The 26623-nt window shown below is 39.4% G+C and overlaps 4 protein-coding genes across 8 annotated transcripts in view; all 4 read left to right on the forward strand.

Moving 5' to 3' along the window:
- Window positions 1-825: 825 nt before the first annotated feature.
- LOC107741162 (seizure protein 6 homolog) lies at window positions 826-4290 on the forward strand. The gene is made up of 3 exons (XM_016553771.1): window positions 826-1028; window positions 3692-3877; window positions 4112-4290. Exons 1-3 carry the CDS (start codon window positions 863-865, stop codon window positions 4288-4290), a joined length of 531 nt encoding a protein of 176 aa, XP_016409257.1. The 5' UTR covers window positions 826-862.
- Window positions 4291-4339: 49 nt separating this feature from the next.
- On the forward strand, window positions 4340-11840 carry LOC107741141 (seizure protein 6 homolog). Its single transcript, XM_016553740.1, has 11 exons — window positions 4340-4508; window positions 4826-4992; window positions 5463-5657; window positions 6364-6502; window positions 8572-8768; window positions 9129-9323; window positions 10598-10789; window positions 10932-11126; window positions 11229-11264; window positions 11378-11489; window positions 11577-11840. The coding sequence occupies exons 1-11, from the start codon at window positions 4354-4356 to the stop codon at window positions 11737-11739; spliced, it is 1746 nt and encodes a 581-aa protein (XP_016409226.1). The 5' UTR covers window positions 4340-4353; the 3' UTR covers window positions 11740-11840.
- Window positions 11841-15156: 3316 nt separating this feature from the next.
- On the forward strand, window positions 15157-24547 carry phf12a (PHD finger protein 12a). Of its 5 annotated transcripts, XM_016553742.1 has the most exons (16): window positions 15157-15647; window positions 15880-15947; window positions 16512-16625; window positions 18147-18219; window positions 18778-19204; window positions 19291-19411; window positions 20364-20496; window positions 20627-20791; window positions 20877-21020; window positions 21106-21676; window positions 21754-21870; window positions 22357-22500; window positions 22581-22679; window positions 22754-22836; window positions 22922-23060; window positions 23241-24547. In XM_016553742.1, the coding sequence occupies exons 1-16, from the start codon at window positions 15582-15584 to the stop codon at window positions 23600-23602; spliced, it is 2826 nt and encodes a 941-aa protein (XP_016409228.1). In that variant the 5' UTR covers window positions 15157-15581; the 3' UTR covers window positions 23603-24547. The 5 variants fall into 5 exon arrangements, with proteins under 5 accessions (XP_016409228.1, XP_016409229.1, XP_016409227.1 ...); XM_016553743.1 differs by lacking the exon at window positions 15880-15947 and having other exon boundaries at window positions 16444-16625; XM_016553741.1 differs by lacking the exons at window positions 15157-15647; window positions 15880-15947 and adding an exon at window positions 15971-16211 and having other exon boundaries at window positions 16444-16625.
- A 598-nt stretch (window positions 24548-25145) lies between these two features.
- LOC107741145 (dehydrogenase/reductase SDR family member 13-like) overlaps window positions 25146-26623 on the forward strand; it is a 7348-nt gene continuing 5870 nt past the window's right edge. The window contains exons 1-2 of the mRNA XM_016553746.1: window positions 25146-25412; window positions 25646-25764. Coding sequence (XP_016409232.1) covers window positions 25286-25412; window positions 25646-25764 — 246 coding nt within the window. The 5' untranslated portion in view covers window positions 25146-25285. The remainder of the gene's footprint in view (window positions 25413-25645; window positions 25765-26623) is intronic.

Raw genomic sequence — 26623 nt, forward strand, 5'->3', positions numbered from 1 at the left:
TCAAAATCATACAACGCAACCAGTGTGGTTCCTGAATCGTATATGAATGAATGAATGAATTAATTAATTAATTAATTAATTTAAAAAAAGTATTTCATATTTTTATTTAATCTGTACTTGAATGTCTGTGAAATTTATTGGAAGTTATTTTAATAACTTTTTGGAATACGTTAATTCAATTCAGTTTTTTTCATATCTGTTTTGTTGATAGCATTTCCAAGAAACTGCTAAAGGGCATTATGCTCTTTTTCCCCCAGATATCTAATTCTCCAAAGTATGCTCAGTACAAATTCTCAGAGAGCATTACGTGAGTTAATATCTGTAATGCAACAAGAAAACTGTGTAGCACCTGTGCTGCTCTCACAGCGGTAAAAACATATCAGTGTATCAGTACCAGCTCTGATACAACCGGTGTTGTGTAATATTCGGTTCCCGTGAAAAACTGTTCCAATGGGCGGGGTTAGTACGAATATTCATAGATTCGTTCCGCGGTGGGCGTGGCCTTTTGAACTACAAACAAGCGAATGGAAAGGATTGTGTTGTCTGTTCTTCAGCTCTTGTGTGATGAATTATTTTGAAAAGGTAATAAAGCCGAATGTTCATACGCCCCGTTTAGATGTACAGCTGTTTATGTTATTCACATTTATCAGAACGCTTTATCATGGCCATATGACAATGTTTTGCTGTGTAGCTTACGTGGTTCTGGATCCACTGAAGTGCACCCACAACACAATTTCAGTTGAACTGATCCTAATAGATATCTACACAGATGCAATCATGTAATTCTGGAATATCACAGCCTACCTTTTGATCTGATTCTGCCCTTGTGCTGCAGGTGCATAATGCGAGTTTGGATGATGGGATGGAGGCGGTTCTAGAGGATCTAGGCGGACCCATGGCCTCAATTCTGGCCAACAACTCCATGTTATCCAGAGGTCTGGTGCTGCGGAGCTCTAGTAACCAGATCTCAGTGCAGTTCAGCAGTGAATGGCCAGCTCAGCCTGGGTTATTACTTTTGCAGTATAGAGGTACCATCTCACTGTTTTGTGCTAATATTTTTAATGATTTGCCTTAATATTAAGAGGAAAAATCAATTTGCTATATGATTCTTACTGAATCTGGCCTACAGAACTATAAACAAATGTTAGTAGGCCTACTAATTGGTTTATAGAATAATGCCATGGAAATAAGCCTCGGGAATAAAACATCATCTCTCATGCTAAAGTCCTTGAGGGGTTTGATACTGATGGCACTCCTTAGTGTAAACATGTTGAGGTTGTTTTTCAGAGGAGACTGACAGCATCTGCCTGTTTGGTCTGTGTTGGTGTGGGTGTGTGTCTACATGGGCAAAGAAATGTCCTAATACACATTTATTTTCAGGCAGACAGCTCATTCAGAGAGATTTAAAGTGTAAAGTTTAAAATAACTGTTTTCGACTTTAATATATTTTAAAATGGAATTTATTCCTGTGATGTAAAAGCTGAATTTTCATTTATTACTTCAGTATCCAGTGTCACATGATCCTTCAGAAATCATTGTAATATACTGATTTTGTGTTCAAGAAACGTCTCTTATTATTATCATAATTAAAAGTTGTGCTGCTTAATATTTTTGTGGAAACATGATACAATTTTTCAGGTTTCTTTGATGAATAGAAAGGTCAAAAGTACAGCATTTAATTGAATGAATATATATATTTATATATATATATACATACAGTATATACACACATACATACTTAAATAAAACTATTTGTAAGATCAAATCATTTTCTAAATTTTGATGCTCGCATTAACTCATTCTTCGAAATCCCAGCATCCTCTGGGTTTGGCAGCCACCAGAGATGAAGTTGCTGGCCAAAAGCATGTTGAGTTTAAATGCAATTGAAGCACACGTGAATGCCGCTCCTGCTGCTAAACAGAGATCAATAGCGTTTGTCCCAGAGAGAGATTAAATGAGAGAGAGCTATAATGCATCTCTGTGCTCTATTGATATTTATGCGCTGGGGTTAAATGCTCTGTTCAAACGGTCAAGGGCTCAATAAATGCTATTAAGGCAGAGAGATGCAGCTCAGAGGCCATGAAGAGCACTGATACACTTGCAAAAGCTGTCAAATTAATGAACCATTCGGCATACAATGACCTTCCCGTGATATCATGCTCTTCTCAGCTAGTATTTTACTCATAACATCTAGCTGAATGAAACAATTAATGGTTGCACCATGTTAGAATGCAGAATTTCAAAGTAAAAACCTACATTTTATTTACTATCAATCCAGTTTTGCTTGAAAATAGTGCTGGAATATTTAAATCAAAATTAATTTTTTTCAGTCCAGACACCCCTCTTTTTATGCTAATTATTATTGTTATTATTTAATGTTCAGATATTATTTCATGCTTGTATTAATTAAATTAAAAAAGGCAAAAATGTGGCATTTTATTCGTTTTTAAGCAAACATATATAACAATGCAGCATTTAAGATCTCTTCAGACTTTGCTTCCACAGATTATTTTCAAACAAAAAAAATTCTTTGATTACATACTTCTCCACTTATTTTAATCATGATGCATTAAGTTTCTTTTTTTAGACTGTCAGCTGACCCTGAAACGTTTTTGTTCTGCCATTTTAATTCCCTTTCCATTATATGGAAACGTCTGTCAGTGGCTCTTTTTCTGCTGCTAGACAGGTTGGATTAGTGTTACATAAAGCCCTGGCATCTGTTGGCCGTAACCCCCAAGCAGTGAATCTGCCCTGCTGTGCTTGAACTGAGTCATTATTAGTAATAACTAAACAACTGGGCATGAACTAAACAACTGAACATTAACCACCATGGAAACAGAGAGAGGAGGGCTGGTTATTCACAGCTGGTGAGATCAGCTGGACATTAAATGTTGCTTCCGCACTTTTAAGCAGCACCTGATCGGTTTAGTGACAGATAAAGGAGTCTGGGTCAGATTTAAGCATCTGCTTTCGGTTTGTTTGCTCAGCTCTGTGTTCCTGTGGCTCAATTGCACTAGCAGAGCTAAGATCAAAGGTTCAGTTCCCAGGGAGCGCAAATAGTGATTAAAAAAAGTTGCTTCAGATAAAAATGCCATTAAATGTGATTGCTGATTTAGAGGTCAAAGGTCACAGAACTTCTGCTCATGTTGTGACAGCTATGTTCTCAGTGTCTGCCTATTTCTAACAAACAAATTCAGCCACCTTCAACTACACTTCAACAAAAAAAAATTACGTACTTAGTATTTTTGTCTTGTTTTCCATTTGAAATATCTAAAAATTATTAAATCAACACACATTTACTTGAAAAGGGAAATGACTTAAGATATTAAGTCTTGTTTTCTGAAAAATTAAAAAATAAATAAATAAACAAAGTTTAACTTGCTTCATTTTGATAGATTTTTCCAAAGACAAGACATAATATCTAATAGCTCTAATAGTCATTTTACTTCATAGAAAATGTATTTTGATTTTAAATGTTATTTGTAAGGGAAAACTAGCCACAAAAAAAAACTGATTAACCATATAATTTTTGGTCCGTATTTAATGGCTGCCTTAAAGCATACTGTAAGTGTCTAATTTCAATGCCACAAGTGTCACCAAACAGAATTTCAAAAATTATAGTTATTTTCAAATATATTTTACATACAGTCATATACCATACATTTCTGTTTCTCTCTCTTTCTCTCTTCAGCATTTGCTCTGAGTTGTGCATCCCCGCTGGCCCCTGAAAATGGTGAAGTATCAGTCACTGGTCTTCAGGTGGGGGACGTGGCCTATTTCTCCTGTCTGATTGGCTATCAGCTCCAGGGCCCCTCCTCTCTCACTTGCCGAAATGCCACCACACTCTACTGGAGTGGCAGAGAGCCAAGTTGTCAAGGTATGAGAGGACAAACCAAAACTATGCCTGTATGTACTGCCTCGAAATTGCTACACATAAAAAATTATGACTTGTGATTTAGTTGCATTTAAATGGACCCATGTTGTTCCTTTTCATTAGTCTCATTAGTTTTTGGCAGTCTGTTGGAAATCTGTGCAAAGCATAATGAAAATGAAAGGAACTGATTGCAGCAAATTCACAGCAGTTTCTTTCCTTTTTGTCTTTCATGTTTAGTTTCTTGTGGGGGGATGGTGAAAAATGCCACTCAGGGTCGTATCGTCTCTCCGGGGTTTCCAGGAAATTACAGCAACAATCTGACATGTCACTGGGTACTGGAGGCCCCTGAGGGCCATCGGCTCCATATTCACTTTGAGAAAGTGGCACTGGCTGAGGATGAAAATGAAGGGAACTGATTGCAGCAAATTCACAGCAGTTTCTTTCCTTTTTGTCTTTCATGTCTAGTTTCTTGTGGGGGGATGGTGAAAAATGCCACTCAGGGTCGTATCGTCTCTCCGGGGTTTCCAGGAAATTACAGCAACAATCTGACATGTCACTGGGTACTGGAGGCCCCTGAGGGCCATCGGCTCCATATTCACTTTGAGAAAGTGGCACTGGCTGAGGATGATGACAGGCATGTGCTTTTTTTTTACTTGAAGTATTTTTTACTTAATATTCTCCAAAACATTTCCCAAAATTGATAATAATAAGAAACGTTTCTTGAGCACCAAATCAGCATATTATAATGATTTCTGAAGGATCACGTGACACTGAAGAACACTGATAATTCAGCTTTGCCATCACAGCAATAAATTACCTTTTAAAATATACTGAATTAGAAATCTCTTATTTTATATTAGAATAATATTTTATAGATTTTTGATCAAATAATCTTGATCTGTTCACACAATTACTCTTTAGCGATGCTGACATCCTTTTGTTTGTTTTCAGGCTCCTCATAAAGGATGGAAGTAACATTGACTCTCCGCCCCTGTATGACTCGTATGCAGTCGAGTATCTGCCCACTGAGGGGGTCACCAGCACCGGCAGGCATCTGTTTGTGGAATTCACCAGTGACGAGATGGGCACATGCACTGGCGCTGCCATCCGATATGAAGGTACAAGGACTCTTCTGTATTTCCTGAACATGAGTTATTCTTGTCTTCCAGTAATTTCACAAAAGAGCTTGTTCACTTCTGCCTCTCATTAGTTCTGGTCTCTATAAGGCCTGAACAAATTAGTTACAGCAGATGAAGAAGAACAGAGAGGGCCAGATAGAACAGATGTTACCTAGAGACAAAAGATTACTGCGTATGTTTATAGAATTACAAGTTTACCATGACCAAGGACAACTGACAAACAACATCCTACTGAAATAATACTATAAATACTAGACTGATAGAAAGTGCAAGAACTGCTACAATGAGCTTGACTGCAGTGTAAGTCACTTTGGATTAAAGTATCGGCCAAGTGCATAAATCTAAATGTAAAAATGCCTTTTTACGGTTTATGAGAAAATAAAAAATAAATAATCAGCAGTGTAGTTTTGTTGTGTTTATTGTATTGTATAAATGTTATTTTTCTACAGCTTTTGCTCAGGGCAGCTGTTATGAGCCGTTTGTGAAGTATGGAAATTTCTCCACAAGTGATCCTGCTTTTGGAGTTGGTTCTGTGGTGGAGTTCACCTGTGAGCCTGGTTATACACTGGAGCAGGGCGCTATTATTTTAGAGTGCGTAAATGATGAAAATCCACAATGGAATGAGACAGAACCAGCCTGCAGAGGTGATTTTGTGTGTGTGATGTCTCTTTCAGCATGCCGATTGATTTATAGTCCAATCTTTTTGGTAATTTTTCTCTGATTTAATTTTTGTTTTTACATACCATTTGAAGTCAGTATGAAATCCAAATGAACTGTTTCTTTAACATTGATTTACTCACCCTCATATCGTTCCAAACCTTTATGACTTTCTTTCTTCTTTTGGACATTTTGAAGAATATCCCAGCATTTTTTTGTCCTTATGATGAAAGTCAGTCAGCTAAAATATTTGAAGTCATATAGGTTTGGAATGACATAAGTGTGTGTAAATGAAGACAGAATTTTAACTTTTAATGGAGTATCCCTTTAAATTAAAAAGAAATTAAACCGTTTGATCCCTTTAACTTTTGGTGCATTCAAGTCATATTGGATGTAAAGATTGTATTTACAAGTTGAACGCACGAATGAATGCCATTGAAGTTGCATGTTCAAAATCTCATAGTACTGTATCTCATAGCACTTACACAAATTGAATAAAAAGCAAAAACACACCCCATTTGCAGTTTTTATTAATTTTATAGATGTAGAGTTAAAAAATTGTGTTAAATTTACATTGTCATCTTGCTCCCTCCAAAGTGATTTAAAAGCACCTGACGTTGTAATTAGGACTTCCCAAATCGTTAATACAAACTTCCCAGGAGGACTTGAACGCACCATTTGTTTGTTTTACAGCGGTGTGCAGTGGAGAAATAACAGATTCAGCAGGAGTGGTGCTTTCTCCAAACTGGCCTGAAGCGTATGACAAAGGCCAGGATTGTATCTGGGGTCTACATGTGGAGGAGGACAAGAGATTTATGCTGGATGTCCAGGTGTGAGTATCTGAACCTCTATGTATGTGTGTGGACAGAAATGATAGATGGTTATATTTTAGGACTGTCTTTGTGTAGCTAAGTGTTTGTGTTGCTTTTCTCCTCTAATGAGAATGCTTTCACTTCTCTATTAGCATTCGGTACAGTTCACCACCTTCCAATTACAGAGGAACAGTGTGTGTAATGACAGCTGATTAATTAATTTAGCACAGACATGGAGACCACCCACGGACTCATTAACACTCAGCGCTAATGGGCCCACATACAGGTGCCAGGCTGAACACCTGGATAGGGGTCTCACCTGCACGTTACTTCAAGGCAACAGAGCTTCTTCAAGATCTTAGTGACCCATTATGGGATGTGAACTCTATTGTATTGAGGTTTGATTGCAACTTCTTTCATAAGTACAAAAGATCTGAGGGAAACATCAAGGCAAATAATTTTTGATAGAGTTTTAAACAGAAAACCATTATTACGAGTTGAACACACATGAACGCCACCACAAAGTCGTTATTACGAGTGGGAAACTCGAAATGTTCTTTAAGCCCCGAGTTTCCGAGTTGGGGGCATGTCAATGAGAAACATGGCGGAATCGATGGAGGCAACATCTGTAGTTGACGGTAAATGAGAAACATGGCGGAATCGATGGATGCAACGTCTGTAGTTGACGGTAAATTTTTGTTTAAATTGATAGTTTAGTTGTCCTATAAACTTAAATTGGTCATGTTCTTGTTACGCAGCTGAAATCCAAGTAAAAAAATGCAGACCCTGTTGTATTTTCTTGTAATTTATTAAAAGAAGGTACACCGCCGACTAAACTGACTTGAACGCACCTGACGTCGTAATTACGACTTGTCAACTCGTAAGTATGAACGTCCCAGGAGGACTTGAACGCAGCATTAGGGTGATATGAATTGGTTTCTGGATGGTATAGGTAGGTTTAGAGTGAGATGGATGGATTAGTTGTGGACTTATCGGTGGGTTTTGGCACAGTATAAGTAGTTTTGGGATGGGACGGTTGGGTTTAAGAGGTATTGGGAGTAAGGAAGTTTATTTGTGATTGGTACATTTGGCATAATCTCAAGAGATTGTTTTGTTAGACAAAGTTTTTGCAAAGAGAGAATGTGGCATTTTAAAAGCAACCTACTCTATTTGATTTATTATTAATAAGAAAAAATAGGGTAAAATGAAAAGTCCTTTTTTATTTCTCTGACATTCTGCCCTTTTTAGAAGCCAATGGTCCACCAGTCATCGAATCTTCCTGAGGCTGAGTGTGACATTATCTCTGCACCCAGAGCCTCTGTGTCTCAACATGCATCATTAGCTCAGCTTTACTGGCTTCTGCACAACACTATCTTCCAAACTTACCCTCCAAAACACAAACACACACAGGCCTGAAAGTATCTAACAATGAGCCTGTTCGATGGAAGAAGAAGAAAAACACAGTCCATCTCAGCTGATCATCAGAACATGTAAATGTGTATTTAACTCTGTAAACCCTTATTGTACCCCTGTCTTTTGTCAGGCTGTGAATATTAACACAGCTCATCTATGACCTTCCCAAACAACAGAACCCGAAGGGCTGACAGCTGTGTGACGGCCCTGAGGGCTCTGCCTCTCTGCTTTCCAACATTACACTAAATAAATCTAATTTCTTTGCAAAATGTCACTTCCCCATTGAAGAGGTAAATGCAGCCTCCCGATAGATGAGGGAATCTAAACACTGGCCTTTATTGCCATTTAGCATGACAGAATGGAAAACATGATTGATTCTCAGCGTGAATACTGTTGTGTAAAATTCTGCCTAGGCTGTGTAATTTGTTTTCCCCTTGCATTACTCATGTTGGTTTGGAAATGAAGATGAATTGCAGAATGACATCAGCAAACCATCTGGGGAAACAAATGTGGCTGGTGGTGTGACAGATTTTTATGTTAGAATGCCACCATTCTTCTTAATTAAAGGGATAGTTCACCTAAAAATAATAATGTTCTGTCTTCATTTACCCTTCTTTTGCTTTAAAAATGTATGAGCTACATTAATGATGTGCATTCATATGTGTTGTTTTATTAGTCTTCGTCTGGGGAAGAATGACCTGCTGACCTTTTATGATGGAGATGACCTCACAGCCAACATCCTGGGCCAGTACAGCGGTTTTCTTCCTCGATTTAGACTCTATACCTCTACAGCCGATGTGACCATCCAGTTTCAATCTGATCCAGCCTCCAATGTCTACGGATACAACAATGGCTTTGTAGTGCATTTCTTTGGTTAGTGGCGTTATGAGAATGTGCTGATCATCTTTACATTCTTGTTTGTTTTATTTGTATGTACATTAAGCAGTTTACAGTAAATATTAGTACATTAAGGATCTGATATTGACATGTCTGTTGAGCCAGAGCTGGTATTTTCCTAAATGAATCATATTTGGGCAGTGATGGTCCCCCAGTGTCTGAACAAGCAGTAGCAGTAGAGGTGCCAACCTGCTTGGCAGTGCCCCTCATTGGCAAAGACTGAGATGGGCAACTGTTTTCTCACAGCAGCCTCATTTACATTCAAAACTTTACGGTAAAAATAGAAAAATCCCAAGACCCAATGTCTCTTTTCTCCTTCCACCATCCAAATACTAGAAGTGCCACGTAACGACACCTGCGCGGAGCTGCCAGAAATCTCTAATGGCTGGAAGAGCACGTCTCATCCCGACCTGACCCATGGCACCGTTATTACCTACCAGTGTTACCCAGGCTTCCGTCTGCAGGGCTCAGAGATCCTGATGTGCCAGTGGGATCTGACATGGAGTGGAGACGTCCCCATCTGTGAGAAAAGTAAGAGCTAACATTACACTTAAAGGTCACAGCAGATCATTAGTGCTTAAGTCACACTAAGAAAATGTAATAAACATGCTGATAATGACTGCATAGATTTAAAACTAGGTCGACTGCCACCTACTGGTAAATTAAGGTTACTACAAATAATAACCTCCCTATCATGATAGATGCAGAGTCCGTTAACTGTGAAAACCGAAAGTAAGTTTTCAGAAACATTAACTGGCAGGTACCTGTGTGGGTTTAGCGATGGCAATTTGTTGCTTTGAGGATATTTGATAATAATTAGACTGACTTTCTTCTTGAAAAACTAATATTATATTTGAATTAATTCCCATTAAAATTTCCTCAACATAATGATGTGGATCACAGTGTAATGAGCCAATACCTCTGCACAAATGCCTTATTTTTAAATAATTAAATGAATTAATTTACATAATATAATATTAATATTATTAATTAATATTATTCATTAATAATATATACAGTTATTATTAAATAGCATTAATGTTTTAACCACCCTAGTTCATGTTTAAAATAGAATTTAGATTTATATATTTAATACTTATAATTAATATTTATTTGTTTAATTATAACACATTATTATTATTATTATTATTTAATAATATATATGGTTAATATGAAAGATTATTCATGTTTTAACCACACAAAGACTTTATTTCACATTTCAAATATCATTTAGGTTACACTTTATTTCGATAGTCCACTTTAGACATTCTATTAACTATAAGTAACTTTGTAACTACATGTCAACTAATTCTCATTAATTTGCAACTACATGTCTACTAACTCTCAGAGTAAACTTAGGGTAGGTTTAGGGTTAGTAGAATGTTGACAAAGAAAGTGTTACAAGATATTAAGCAGACAGTCTACTAATACTCTACTAACTGCTAGTTGACATGTAGTTGCAAAGTTACTTACTGTTAATAGAATGTCTAAAGTGGACTATCGAAATAAAGTGTTACCATAATTTATGCTTTTATATTGTATAAAACACTAAGTATATTTATTTATTTTTAATGTATTATTATTATTATTGTTGTTGTTGTTGTATGCAATAAAAAAATATTCTGCTCAAAACATTTCAGTTCCAGTATAGTTTTGCTTTTTTACTTCACTTTTTTTTTTTTTTTTTTCAGTTTTGGGAAATTATAAAAGTTTTCTTTTGTTTTTGTTGTTAAATTATAAAAGTTTTCTGTTGTTTTTGTTGTTGTTGTTGTTTTCATGTGTTTTTATTTCTGATATTTGCCTAGTTATGTCATGTGATGAGCCGGGGCTATTGGACAACAGCCGGAGACTGGTGACCGGCTCTCGTTTCGCTGTGGGATCATACGTGGAGTACATTTGCAACAAAGGATACTCACTTTCTGGCCCAGGAGTGCTCACTTGCTACAGCAGAGATACTGCAGACCCAAAGTGGAGTGAAAGACTGCCCAAATGTGTCCGTAAGTGATAAAACATCTGTGCTGTTGCATTTATTTCTCAGCATTACAAGAAATGCAACCCTAAACCTGACACTCTACTGCCATCTAGTGGACTTCAGGATTACTGCATTCCAGCAGACTGAAATCTCTGTTTTTTCTGTAGCTGAAAGATATGAACCATGCAGTAACCCTGGCGCCCCCTCCACGGCCATCCAAAGTTCAGAGAAAGCGTTTTTCCAGGCAGGAGAGACTCTGAGCTTCACCTGCCGTACAGGTTATGCGCTTCAGGGTGAACCCACTATCCACTGCCTCCCTGGACATCCGTCTCAATGGAGTGGAGCGCCACCTATGTGCAGAGGTACGAACTGCTTTCTTTTCAGCTGGTATACATCTTTATGCGTTTCAAAGCACTGTTTAATGATTCAGATGTCTTACAGAAGTTGTTATTGGTGTTTTTCAGCTTCCTCAAGAAACAATGAGGAACACAGATTGAACGGTGACACTATTTTCAGTATTATTAAAATGTCTTAAACACAAAAGATTCAATCATTCTAATTCATCATCGTATTATATATTTTTTAAATGTTCCATAAAATGTCCACATTACAGCTGCTGATTCAGAGTTCGACGTGGTGGAGGGCGTCAACATCGCCGTCGCAGTTCTGATTCCTGTAGCGGTGGTACTGATGCTCCTCCTGGTCGTTTTCCTCTGTATCTCGATGTAAGTTTCAAGGGCAGGGAAAAGGACACTGCTTTTTGTGTTGGGGTTTGTTCTTCACTAATAAGGTTGTTTTGTTTGTCTCTGCAGAGCTCAAAGCAAGACTTTTCAGCTTCCTGGGTCGTCATCTCCACCGTATGACAACATGACGGAAGAATCTGCATTTGACAACCCTGTGTATGAGACGGGAGTAAGTATGGATGCCATGAACCTCAGAGACGTGGGCTCTCACAACACCATCGTCCTGTCCTGATCAACCCTGCCTGCCATTCTGTCATTCCACCTGTCATTTATGACATTGACTTGGTCTGCAGAACGAATAGTGTGAATAAACAGAGTTAAATGGCTAAACAGCAAACAGAGAAATATGCTTTTATTTTAAAGGCCAGTATTTACACTGTAATGTAGCCGTATCAGTACCATGTAATGGCACTACTAAATATTTAAGGACAAGATATATAATAAAACTGTCTTCATAATTTAGTGCTATGTTACATAAAATCTTAAGACTTAAGACATTTATTTTACTGTCTTTTTGTTTTAATATTTCAAGTTCAAAAATGCTGCTGTATATTCATAACATGCAAAGGGTTAGAATAAAATATGTCAGGTTGCAGTGGAGAAGGAAAGACTCTGGGTCCCTCATGAAAACATTCATTTTAGATGTAAAAACCCATGTAGGCTCGAGGCTGTGGGTCATCGATATCTAGAACTCAGCAGATGGTGTGTGTGTGTGTGTCTCAATTTACCCTCTTCATGTTCTCATATTGGATGTTCTTACTAATACTGGAGTACCACATATTAACCAAAAAATAATTTCCTAATCATCAAGTTACCAAGTCGCCGATATCTGTTGAATGTGAAAAACTGTCCAAATTCCACTTGAATGATCATACAATTATTTGTTTATTTAAATTATATTACCTACATATGAATCTCACAGGATTCATGTTTGTGTTTCAAGTCATTTATGTTCACCTGTTCATTATTTTTGTTTCATGTCTTCACAAGTTTCCTCTCTTTTGATTCAAATAACAATAAAATGATAATGAAGCTCTTGAATTAACTTGCACGTTATACTTTCATAAACTTATCTAAGCTACACTACCGTTCAGAAATTCAGATTGATTTTTTATATGAAAGAACATGATGCTTCTATTCAGCAAGGATGCATTCAATAGATCGAAGGTGACGGATTACAAAAATGCATAATTGTTTCCACAAAAATATTAAGCAGCACAACACTGATAAAAATGAGAAATGACTGAGCACCAAATCATATTACTGCATATTTGAATGACTTCTGAAGGAACATGTACGGAGCCCCGCACATGACATGCAAGAAAAAATAAACAAATCGTGCGCACGATTTACTACTATTCGTTCCCTCGATTCGTTCACAAAAACATGCACACGATTAGGCTACTATTTCGTTCCCTCGATTTGCTAAATCTCCCGAGAGAAAAAAATCGCCTGCGAGCTCGTACGACAGCAAAAATCGCACCGTGTACGCCCGCCTTAAATCGTGCGCACAATTTACTAATTGGTTCTCTCAATTTATAAATCGTGTGCACGACTTAAAAGCAAATCGAGGGAACGAAATAGTAAATCGTGCGCACGATTAGCCTACTATTTTTTTCCTGCATGCCATGTGCGGGGCTCCGTAAACATGTGACTCTGAAGACAAGACTGAAATAATGGCTGCTGAAAATTCAGCTTTGCCTCACAGAAATAAATTACATTTTATTTTACTGCATTTTTTATCAAATAAAAGCATCAATAAATCAATATATGTCACTTCCAAAGCTGTGTATATATATTTTTTTCATTAAATGTTTTTTTGTTTCAAGTACAACTTGGATCACCAGCTGTATTTAAGTGGGCTCTGAATGAAGACTTTGAACGTTACGTCAAAGCGGAAGTACTGTACTGTACTGAAATCTGATTTGTTTATCTTTTCAGGATGCAAGGCAATACGAGGTGTGTATGTAAAATTCATCTGTCTTTCTTTTGGCACCTCTCCTTTTTTCTGCTGGGCTCCTGTAAATGTATTTTTCTCCAAGACCTCTGCCAGCAAATTAACGATGGTGGACATTAGGGTGTTATTTCTGTAGCACATCAGAGCCTGAGGTTTGTGTTGTACTTTTTTTTTGTCTGGTGAAACTTCCCAAGGCTCACACCTTGAGGCTGGACTATATCAGAATGCACTGGATTCTTTTTGTTTCACATTGAGGAACCACAGAGGTGGAAGCTGTTTTCATCCACATGCAGCAAAACCTATGAGTCGGGAGTGTCTTGAGTTCCAGTTGAGCTCATGATGGTGATAAAGCCATTTCTCTATGTATAACTGTCGCTGCATGGAGGCTTATTTGCAGAACACTGTAAATAAATGGTCTAAAACTACATTATGGTCTTATGTATTTATTATGCAATATAGTCTGTAGCTGTCGAAGTTTTCATTTAAACAAGACTGCAGCTATTTATTGAACAGTATCACTGTTTTATCTTTCTATCATGCTGATTTATTTTTATTCTGATTTTATTAGAATAAAATGCATTTTGTTTACAAAAAAATGTATTCTAAATATTGAATCTCTATAAATGCTAATTTATTCTGAATGTTGAATTTATATGAATGTAAATGTGAAAATTAATCAGATTACACATATATGATAAATATATAGCCTATATATTATATGCATAATAAATGAATTGACAACTGTTCACCGCCATTGTTCAGTGCTCATTGGAGATTTTAACATTAGTCCATTCCAAAACCATCATAATGAAATTGTTTCATTTCTTCCGTTTCACACATTGGTTCATGTCCCGCCGGCGACAAAACGGACCAATCAGAGGCCAGAAATTTCCCTCACAATACAAAGAGGCTCGAACACGTAAACAAACCGGATAATGGCATCCGCTTTCTAACCCTCGCCGGTTTATGTATTTAACAAGTTCCTCACAGCCACAAAAAGGACATACTGACGGTTCCCACAATGACTACATCGACAGAGAGCTTTTATTAAGAAGCAGGAAAAGAGCAAGATGGCTCCACTGTTTACGGGTAGTGATGCCCGACCGCGAACAAATCGTTGTTCTGAACCGGCTCCTTATAAAGATTCATTCGAACCGATTCGCAAATCGTTTGTAAACCATTCGACTGTAAACAATGGATACTTTACCCAAAACTTAAACATCTGTCATCATTTACTCACCCTCATGTAAATTACAAATGGTTACAATTTTCTTTAATTACAAATGAATTAATTTCCTTTTTTCCCCTCTGGAAGGACCGAATGGCAGCTTGAGTCACCATTCACTTTCATTGTATAGAAAATACATGCAAGTGGATGGTGACTGGGGCTGTCAGCGCCTAAAAGATGTTTGGATGGTGAGTAAATTATTTAAATTTAAATTTTGGGTAAACTATCCCTTGTAAGAAAAAAACTTTGGTTGTAGAATTGTAAGGTATGTGAAAACCATAAACAATGCAAAGTCATTCAGAACAGTATTTATCATTTATATATTCATTTAATTTTAAATAAATATTTATATGTTAATTCTTTATTACATAAACATCCTCTATGGCAAATCAGTCAATTGATTCTACTGAACCTGTTCACTAAAGCGAACCGATTCTCTAAATGAATTGGATTCCCAACGCTACTGATGGGGCGACGCATGCGCACACGGGTTTGTGCGTCAGTTAGCGCGAGCGTTCCTTCATCACAACAGAGACGCTCCGCCGTTAAGTCGTTCTTTTACCGGGAGAAAAACGTCTGATTTTCGCCGCTGCCAGTTCCTCAGAGGATTTGTTCTTCGGGGGGCTTGATGTTTGACGTCTTTCCAACATGGACTTAATGATAATTTCTGTGTCTTTATTATTCCTTCTCTTGCCGGGCCGGAATCTCGCACAGCACCGGGGATAGAGGCCTCCGCGCGCCTGCTCGATTAACGGAGAGCCCGCGCGGAGCCACAACAGACACGGGCGGGAATTCTACGGCTGTTTTGGAGGTCAGACGCTATTCATCATTCTGACAGGAGTCGGGGTGTAGTGGCTGAGGGAAACGGAACCAGTTGGGGCTGGTGTTGATGTGGGGAAAAATGGAGACCCCGACGATCGTGTACGATCTGGATACCTCCGGCGGGCTGATGGAGGTAAGACAAACACGCTCGTGCACTCGTTTATTCCTCTCTTCACTGTCCGGTTAACATTGTCAGTGCCGCCGCTAACCCGCTCTCGCTCGCTAATGTCATCCATTCCATAGGCTCCCTTCACACGGGTGCGCGCGCGCTCACGGTCACGGCCCAACAATGGCTCGAGCGGCTGATGTGATGTAAGACGCGGGCAGATGTTTCACTAATGAGTTTCTGAATCGGTCTCTTGCAGCAAATCCAGACTCTGCTGGCGCCGCCCAAGTCTGAAGATGGAGAGAAGAGGACCAGGAAACCAGACAGGAGACCCGGCAGGGCCAGCACAGCACCGGGGATAGAGGCCTCCGCGCGCCTGCTCGATTAACGGAGAGCCCGCGCGGAGCCACAACAGACACGGGCGGGAATCCCACGGCTGTTTGGAGGTCAGACGCTCTTCATCTGACAGGAGTCGTGGTGTAACGTAGCGGCTGAGGGAGACGGAACCAGTTGGGGCTGGTGTTGATGTGGGGAAAAATGGAGACCCCGACGATCGTGTACGATCTGGATACCTCCGGCGGGCTGATGGAGGTAAGACAAACACGCTCGTGCACTCGTTTATTCCTCTCTTCACTGTCCGGTTAACATTGTCAGTGCCGCCGCTAACCCGCTCTCGCTCGCTAATGTCATCCATTCCATAGGCTCCCTTCACACGGGTGCGCGCGCGCTCACGGTCACGGCCCAACAATGGCTCGAGCGGCTGATGTGATGTAAGACGCGGGCAGATGTTTCACTAATGAGTTTCTGAATCGGTCTCTTGCAGCAAATCCAGACTCTGCTGGCGCCACCCAAGTCTGAGGATGGAGAGAAGCGGACCAGGAAACCGGACAGGAGCACCAGGAGAGCGGGCAGAGCCACCAATCACGATACCTGCGACAGCTGCCGGGAAGGAGGGGACCTGCTGTGTTGTGATCACTGCCCCGCTGCCTTCCATCTACAGTGCTGGTGTGTGTGATGCTGGAGCTGGGTCAACATTGGGCCCAGGACTGTGATGCTTGTTTAGTCGGGGCACATGCATTACAACTAGACGTCCATCAGATTTGGCTGATGTTTCTTCTTGCATCTCCAGATGGAACATCATGGGTGTTGGAGTTTATTTATATGCTGTCTGATGTTTTTTGCATGAGCAGGCAAAAGCTCTAGCAGGGAGCTGATAAATAATAATTAACCATGGACATCTGAAGGCCACGACCACGTCTCCATTATGGAGAGATTGAGATTATGAGATGGATTTTTCTTAATCGTCTGAGTCAGTTTGTCAGATGTTTGCACATCTGTGATCGACTTCGTTTATTAATATCAGCATGAAATGAAAATTTGCTGTATCTGTTTTCTAAATGCATGTTATAGATTTTTATTGTAAACAATTCATCTGTGCATGTTTCAATTTTTTAATTGTTAAAAGACAGACTTCTTTCTGATGACATATGCAGGGCTTCCGGCTAAACTTGGCCCCTGCAAGCTTTAACGCTCATCTGCCTCCATTTTTGAGTGCAGTGTCCACATCTCAAAATCCAGTCAACAACTGATGCATAGAACCAAGTCCCTGCCGTACATTTTTTTTCCTTATGTGGTAGTCTGTTACACTCGGATGTACGTCACAGTTTGGAAGAAAAGATCTGTCACGATTTCTGTTTTATTGTAACTGTTAACTCACTTCATGCCGTAGTCGGTCAGCTGCAGTGGAGGATGTTTGAATTTCGATTTCCCCTCCGTATTTTCTCATTGTTTATTCTGTCTGTTTGGGAGGTGAAATGATTCCATGTGTGTTTGAGGAGAAACACATACAGCTGGTGCTGCGCGGCCCATGGGCCACTGGAAATCTGCCACACTGGCCTTCATTTGTGTAGTCTCTAAGTTCCAGAGTTTCTGGGATTGATCAGATGTGCTTCAAATAGAAACTACGTTAGGAAGATCTCTTAATGGGTTTTTGGTGTTATTAGATGAATCAGGTATTTGAAAGAACTGTGGGAAGTTATGAAGTTAGAACAGGTTTTTATTTGCTGTGTTTTAACCCAGTTGTTGAAGTACTATACAATCTGAGAGCCTGGTGCTTTTAGGCTTCATTACAGATTCTACCATCAGTAGAACAGAAGTGTTTGAACGTAGATCTGTTTGCAAGTGCAATGCATTAGAAAACACGAGACTCCTTTCTTACAGAGAGAGGTATTTTTTTACCCTCTCAATACCGGCTGGGTATAGATAGTTTATTCAAAATTGCCTCTTTTAAAACATCTCTTGCATAGGTGTTTAATGTGGGCATGGTTTTAGAAACTGCCAAAATTATAGTATCGCATTGTTTTTTTTTTTTCTTTTTTGAATTTTACATTCAAAGTAGGCTAAAGTATAAAGCTGGTCTGCTGTCCCATTCTCATTCATTGTTTTATTGAATGGCTGTGCATACTATAACGGTGTATGTTTGCTCTGTGCTAAATGAAGCCTCTGACTTTGTTTACATTTCCTCAGTAACCCGCCATTGAGCAGAGAAATGCTGCCCCCTGGTGACTGGATGTGCCATCGCTGCACCATTCGCAAGAAGGTTGGTGTCCTGTCTGTAATGAAACAACCACTCATGTTATTAGAAGTTTTAAACTTGCCCCTAATTTTTTAATCTTCCCAAATTTTAAATGAGAATAGTTTATACAACAGAGAAGCCTTAAAGTCTCCCTGCAGTTTTCGGATAAAATGGTGTAACATTTGAAGTCATTTTTTTATTTTACATTAACATTATTAGAATAATAGTAATATGTAATTTTTATAACTTAATACTATATTTTATTGTTATATTGTGTAATTGATGTTGTTATTATTATTATTACAATGCAATTGTGTAATTGATGTTATTATTATGTTGTTATCGTATAGTCATACTGAATGAGAGAAAAACAGGTTTTCCTTCTTTTTTTATCCTTAGCTAATCACATGCCTGATTATTATATATTTACTGTGTTTGAAAATTCTTTATACTTTAATTCTACATTTTATAGATTATGCCAGTGGGTGCTTTAAAAAACAAAAAGAAAAGAAAGAAACAGGCCTTAAGTTTAAAAATGTAATTGACTTGTGATCATGTTATTTGTATATTGGCTCTTAACAGAAAAGGGAGCAGAAGAAGGAGCAAATTAACGGTTTGTTGGAGCGGCAGCTGGGGAAGCAGACGCCTTCTCCGGGTCCTGAGCAGGAATGTGGGACATTATGTCTGGATCCTTCCGTGGGGTCGGGCGGCACAGGGCTTCGGGCCGCTGTCGCTCAGGTACGACTTTTGGAGAGACGACCCAGCAGCCGACCTGCAACGCCCAACTCCAACACTTCTTCCACAGACACGCCCACACCGTCCGAGCAGAACGACATGGAGGAAGACCTCCTGGATGTGGAGGATGAGGCCCAGGGTTCTGAGCCTGAACTCTCAAATATCACAACCACCCTCAAAAGACCATTTGACCTCCTAATCGCCGCTGCCATGCAAAGGAACCCTATGCAGTTCCAGCTTCCAAATGACCTCACTTGCACAACCGCACTTCCAGGTACAGGACATTCTGATCTCACTTTGAGAGTGTGAACAGACTGTATGTGATTCTAAGATTCAATGCATCTGTTTTTTTCGTCTCAGGCACCAGCAAAAGGAGACGAAAAGACGAGTTATCAGCCAAGAACATTAAACGTCCACAACATGAACTGGACCATTTTGGACTGGTTCCACTGCCAGTGAAGGTGTGCTACACATGCAGCAGGTACAAGCTTTTATAAATGTATATGTTATTTTTGGGATGCTCCAGTCGATCGGCATCGGCCGATAACCACATTTTATGACTCGATCGGTACTCACTACACTTGGCCGATCTCACGAACTGATCGCAATTTGATGACGTCAATGCGTGACGATGTACATGATGTGTGGGGGACGTCAATGATGTGGCGCCGCAGACTTTTTTTATTTTACGGTCTATGTGCCGCAGTCATGTCATCGCTGGTGTGGAAATGCTATGACGTTTCGAGAAACAATGAAAAATGAGATATTTGTCGTGTATGTTTTGCATGATGATATGATGAATGGATGGTTCATTTTTAACAGCAGATTCAGTGACGTTAGAGCTGATCTGCGCCTCACTGCACACGTCTGCGGCGCGTTACAGCTCCACGGCCACTGGAGCTGATCGCGGCCGCTCTAATGCTTGTGTTTATACTGTCCAGCCGCGGCACGTTTCTGAAGCGGCTCTCCACGCTGCTTGGCTAAAGATAGTCTTTTGTGAGTTGTCACAGTGTGGAGGACGGAACAAAACCTCGTTGGAGCCGTAAGGGATAACGGTAACATAACACGCTGATCGTGGGCTGCTTTTAAATGAACATTTATTTATAAAACAAAATATCTTCTTTGGCCATATTAGCCTACTAACCACCTGAGCCCAACTTCAGTCTACTCATCACCTTAACTTTAACTGCGTTTGTAGCCGGCGCCACTGATAAACAAACAAAGACCTGAAGTTAACTTGGGGCCAGGCGCGTGCGCCCGATGAAACCATCTATATAAAGCTTGAAGCATCAGAATCGGTATCGGCCGATCACCATGACAAGAAATCGGTACTCAGTATCGGCTGCAAAAATCCTGATCAGAGCATCCCTAGTTATTTTTAAAAGGATCCCTTTTTAGGATATTATACATTAATAGTTGTATTTTTCTCTCAGGAGCTGTCGATTGGCTCCACTGATCCAGTGTGACTATTGCCCTCTTTTGTTTCATATGGACTGTTTGGACCCACCTCTCACTGCCTTCCCTACAGGCAGGTGGATGTGTCCCAACCACATCCAGAACCTGGTAGTAAGGAAGCTTGTGTAAAACAGAAACCAAGACTTGTGTATCTTTTGAATTGTGACATTTTCATATGCTAAATTGAAAAAAAAAAAAAATACAAACATGCCACTCATTCATTCTCCTCCTTTCCTCACAGCTGAACGAGAGAAGCTTGACCTTCAACAACCGTTGCCAGTTATTTGACCAGTTTCAGGATCGCATATCCCAGCATGCCGTCAAACTTGACTTCCTGCAGCGGATACATCGGCAGCACCCCCCTACACAGCGATCGGCTCATGCCAACAGCAGAAAGACTCTGAAGGTAATCTGTCCTCTTTTAAACTCACTGTTTGACACCAGTGATGGACACTTGAGATGATGTTGAAATATTGCTTGGTTAATCGCAGGTTCCAGATGCCATAAAGTCACAGTATCAGAACCCGCCTACTCTGATGGCCACGGCAGGAATCCGTGAAGGGGAGCTGATCTGCACCGGCCTTCCAGAATCTTTTGCCCCACAGCACTTAACCAGTGAAGACGAACAGTGTCAGGTGTGTATAAGCAGCCTGCGGTTTGCTTCTGCTTTTGAATTCAGTATTGTTTCTGAACCAGTGTTTTTGTTATGCTTTGGTGTAGTGGCTCAAAGACGTCATCTCGCTGCAGTGCAGCATTATGAGGCATTTATGGAACAGACAAACATCTCCTTGGGATTCAGAGCACACAGAAAAGACTGATCTGAAACTCAGAGACTCTTGCCAGAGTGCCACCTCAACGGGCAGCCAGAACATTGCTCCAAAAGTTTCCTGTAGCTCATGTACTGATGGACTGTGTCAGAACTGTAAGACCACAAATGGCCCAGTAGACCGATTGGTTCAGTCCAATGGAATGCAGGGTCCTGATAGAACCCATGAAATGCCCCGTTTACACACGCCCACTCCACCCAACCATGGCAACACAGAAACGGAAATCAAGACTGAGAGAGCCAGCTTAAAGTCCTGTAGTGGCACTGAGGACCCTCCTCCTGTGTGCGTCAAACCTGAACCCAGCACTCCATCATGTGACCATGAGAAAACTACATCAGCTTCAGACACAGCAGCAGCAAAACTCTCAGGCACTTTTGTATGTTCAGGAGCACGTGCTGTTAAACCACAGAAAAGCATCTCAGACACCGGGTCAAAAGGTCAGAAATCTACATCCCCTTCCAGTGGTAAATGCCTACTTTTCTAGTTTGATTATTACATAGCGATGCTTTAAAAATATTGATTGGCTGTTTACTCTTATCAGATGGGAATGCTGTTTTGGATGCTGTGATGGCAGGCAGTGGTGACGTCTTCTCTTGCACAGAACCTAACATGCTGGAGCTGTCCGGACGAATAAAAGACATCATGCAGGACAACGGAGGTGGGTTTGTGTGTGTTTCAGAGAGGAATCTTGTAATATTTCTGTTTTGCTTTTCAAGTTAGGTTGAAAATATATTGTAACCTTCAGGAATTCATAATCCCTCCTAGTTCTAAATCGATGTAGTTTTGTGTATTTTTGTGACTTTGGCGCTCCATACAGTTAAGTGAGTTAAATTAACTGTAATAAATATACCAGTCATAATTACAGTTGATATCTATACATAAAGCTGCCATAAATCAGTCTGCTCTTTTCATAGAATTTCATACATACTCAGCAAACTTACATACTTGAATTTAACTTCTGATAGAATACATCTGCATGTTTGTAAGCCTGCACAATTTGGATAAAAATTGTTATATATCAGTTTGACTATAAAATAATTATTTTATTAGGATTATTATTACTATTACTTAAACTATATTAAACAAAACACTTCAAACGATGGCAGCATTTTGAAAGCGTTCTGAAACCCTGTTTGTATTGCAGAAGTTGAGCTTGGCTCATTGGATGAGAAATTTATCAAGCTTTTAGCATGGCAGAGGATTCAGCAGCTCTTTGAATCGAAAACCTCTCCTGTTGAGAGCAGTTCTCCTTTATCTGTGTCACCCACTCATAGGAAACACAGTGAAGGTATGAGATTCATTATTCATTATGCTTTTTTTGAAATTTGTGTTACCATCAGCAAATTAATTCTTGATGTTTCATTTCAGCCCAAAACAGGGAAGTGCAGGCAAGAGCTTCATTGTGTTCGGTCTCGGGAAAGGGAATGGCTGTAAATATGTGCTACAGGAGTCTGCACATCGGGACAGGTGATTATCATTCTGTGGCTGCAGGAAATGCGTCATCCTACAGTGTTCAGTACAACTATGTTTTCTCATTGCAGGTGCTGATATGGACGTGTGCCTTACAAACTACGGTCATTGTAACTACGTTTCAGGGAAACATGCCTGTATATTTTATGATGAGGTATGCGATTTTAAACATTTAACATGCTTTAAGCACAAAGGAGGTCATTTACGTGTACATACATTTGTTCTCTCTCCTCCTCCAGAATACAAAGCAGTATGAACTGCTGAACTACAGCGAACACGGGACAACCGTCGACAACGTATTATATTCCTGTGACTTCTCGGAGAAGATGAACCAGAGCCCGTCCAGCAACCTGCTAGCCAAAGTGCAGAACATCATCCGTGAGTTATTTCTCTTCCAGTTCCATTGATTTTAAAAATTGAGGTCAGAAAAAAAAATGTTTTAAACGAAAAATGCATGAATTAAATCAATAACATGCATTTAGAAAATAGATACAGTGATTTCCATTTCATGAAAACGTTGCAGAGTAAGCTTCAGTATTAACTCAAGTGTGTTTGTAGGACGCTGCAGGAAAAAGAAGCAGGAGGAGTCTGCAATGGGCGTGGCTTCAACAACAGAGGGTGGAGTTATGAGCTGCCAGTCCCACGATTCTCCCATCACTCCGTGTAACTGTAAAAACAGCGGCTCCAGTTTGATTGGAGGCAGTGGTGCAGGATGGGAAGGCACTGCGCTCCTCCATCACGGAAGCCACGTCAAACTGGGCTGCTTGCAGTTTATATTCAGTATCACAGAGTTTGCCAACAAGCCGCTTAAAGAGGAGCTCACCATCTGCAACCTCACTCCCACACCTGGCCAACAGGGGGAGCAGCTGAGCAAGGCCACACCTCCTCCGCTCCAACACAATCTTGTACTTAACCCGTAAAGCATCAACTTTGTACAGTTTAAACGGTTTCCTAATTATTTAATTGTTTATACACTTGCATGAGGTGACTTTTTTCTAGTTTCTTTCAAACTCTTTTGGCAGGTTGCACATTTTTTCTTGTCTCAATGCAAAACTTGCATTTTTAAAGGGAAACTTTGATCATCCTCTATGCTCAGAACCAATGAGCAGTTTTCACATGTAAAAAAAACAAAAAATCAAAACATGTTCTATTTTGTGCCAGCAACAATAGTTTTTATATAAACATGCATTTTCTTTTTTTCCCATAAAAACGGATGCTTTTATTTATGCATGTCCTCTGGAGCACAGTCAGACCTGGTGTTTCTTTAGCGTGCGAAGAGACTCATGTACATATATGTAAGTATCCATGTGAATAGCCAGAGATCCACAGGATTCCGTGCGCAAAAGTGCTCCAGTTTGTATTATTTCTGTTGTGCACTATTTGGTTGCTGTTCAGTCCTTTTATGTGTCTGTTTCATGTGGTTCTGTAATTAGTTTTCACCAGGTTCTTGTGTCAAACTATGTAAATACAAACCAGATTTTAAATAACATGCTTTAGAATAGTCATGCTTATTGATTCATTCACGGCCTGCTCTTCAGTAAAATTAGTAGTTTTCTAAATTTAGCATTACAATTGCTTATTTTTAGACTAAGGGGTTTTAAAAAAAATCTCCAATGCAAATATTCAGATGCCTGCCTTACTTGTGCATGACACAAACAATATAGTTGGTTTAAGAAAAGGGGTGCTATTTAAAAAAAAAAAAAAGACTTACATTTTCGTCTAGTGTAAGCTTGAAACATTTACAATGAAGGACTGACTTAAACAAGGGGTTTAAATCTTTTAGACACCACCGACACCTAAAGGGACCATCCTAAAATTTTAAAGGGAGCTGTATATATTTCATTTATAAAGACCCAATTTATACTGTGAAGAAGTAATATAATAAATGTAGAAAATATTTAGTTTCCATTGTTTTTTTATTTGTTGATTTTAATCCATTTTATTGTTTATTTTATACCAATTTTGTATTTGAATCTTTTATTTTAGTCAACTGATTTAATCAAAAATTGTTCTTATTTCTTTTAATTCCATTTTTATTTTTTTTATTTTTTTTCCCCTCCCTAAACTTCTCCATGGACCCTTGTTGCCCCCTAGAGGTTCCTGGACTTAAACCATATCAAGGGACCAGAATACCTTAAAATCTTGAACACTAGAAGCATGGAAATGGTTTCAAAATCTCAAGAACAGAAGCCACTTAAAGGGGTCATATGATGCGATTTCAAGTTTTCCTTTCTCTTTGGAGTGTTACAAGCTGATTGTGCATAGATAAGATCCCTGAAGTTGCAAAGACTAAAGTCTCAAAACCAAAGAGATATACTCAGCAACGTGGTCGCGAGTTTTGCATGGGCAAAAGCACTCATATTTGAAAATGAAACAAATATATAGATGCCATTTCAGTCAGTGAAGTGAATAAAAGCAGCTTAACAGTGGTGTAATGTTCAACATAATAGCTGTGAGTGTCTGGACTTGGGTTTTGTAATCTGAATAGACTGTTTACAGGAGGGCGTGTTTGGCTCCAGCACGTCTTCCTGTTCCCAGTCTGGGGGAAACCGAGCTCTTTCATAAGCAAATATAGCAGTTATTGCTCTGATCGTTTGAATATAATGTTTACCGTTCTGCTCATTTGCGGAGGACTCGTCGGGTTTTACCTGCTGCTGTGCGTGACGGTGTTGCACCTGCCAAAATGTAAAAGTATGGCCAAGCTGCACGGGAAGACCGTGATCGTGACTGGTATGTGCTCGGTTTTAGTGCATTTGATATTCCCTTCATACAGTCGCGCATGTCCTCATTTTATTATTATTGACAGTTTTAAAACGGCTTTTGCAGATTTTACTTTTCTCGTAAACATTCCATGCGTGTTACACAACGCAAAACTGACAACTCGTCCACTAACGTTCACACAGGCATTTCGTGATAAGCAACTGAATAGCTAAGACTGACATTTTAAGATGGTTTAATTGCAGGAGCAAACACTGGTATCGGCAAAGCCACCGCGCTGGATCTGGCGAAAAGGGGAGCTCGTGTGATTCTAGCCTGCAGGGATGAAAGCCGAGCTCGGGCTGCTGTCACAGACATCCAGAGGGTGAGAGCGAGCATTGTATAATAACTGTTGAGCATAATGGCCGTTTCTAATAAGACAAAAATTAAAGTTCCACTAGGGGGCGCGTCTCATTCAAAACCACTGAGCTGCATTCAAATCTCAGGTCGTGTCTTGTTTCACAAGTTTCATATTTTAACTTTGTTGACTGGTATCTTATAAAAAATATTATATTTAAAATAATTAAAAAATGTTAGTAGCTTTCAGTAAACACCTTGTTATTACTTTATTAGCTCTTTGAATCATAACTGTGTCGATTGACAGTCCCACCTACTGGCCAGAAGAGGTACTGTCCAACAGTGTCTAGGCCGACTTAAAACTGCTGTAAGCTAAATTAACAAGTAAGCATTTTTTTATTTTAAAAACCCGAACAAAATGGAAATTTTGGATCCTGAGAAATCCGTGTATCATTCGATCATTCGTTTTTTGATTTAATATTGAAAGTAGAAAAATGAGAAAACGGCTCCTTTTTCGTTTTTTCGTTTTTTTTTCCAAAAATTGAAAAAAGAGAATTCAGCTTAAATTTTCTTTTTTCGCTCAGGGGTAGAAAAATGAATAAACAGCTTGAACTCGTACAGGGGCAGAGGGCTTTCTTCTGTGTATACCAGCAGTTCTTAATGTGATGGGGGTTCCGCTAAATAATTTTCTATAGCCTAAAGTATTTCCAGACAGTAAAGTCGCTTTTTTTATCATGATACATAGGCCTACTGTGATTTATTCCAAAGTGACTTATATGATGCATTTAGCGTCAAATAATCTAAATGAAGCCTTTTAAAAGACAAGTATTCGCTGTGGTTCATGTTTGTGGCATGCGCCGGAAAGATGCTCAAGGAGACCGAGACGC

Source organism: Sinocyclocheilus rhinocerous, unplaced genomic scaffold, assembly GCF_001515625.1.
Source record: "Sinocyclocheilus rhinocerous isolate Xijiao unplaced genomic scaffold, SAMN03320098_v1.1 scaffold1307, whole genome shotgun sequence".
Lineage (NCBI taxonomy): Eukaryota > Metazoa > Chordata > Actinopteri > Cypriniformes > Cyprinidae > Sinocyclocheilus > Sinocyclocheilus rhinocerous.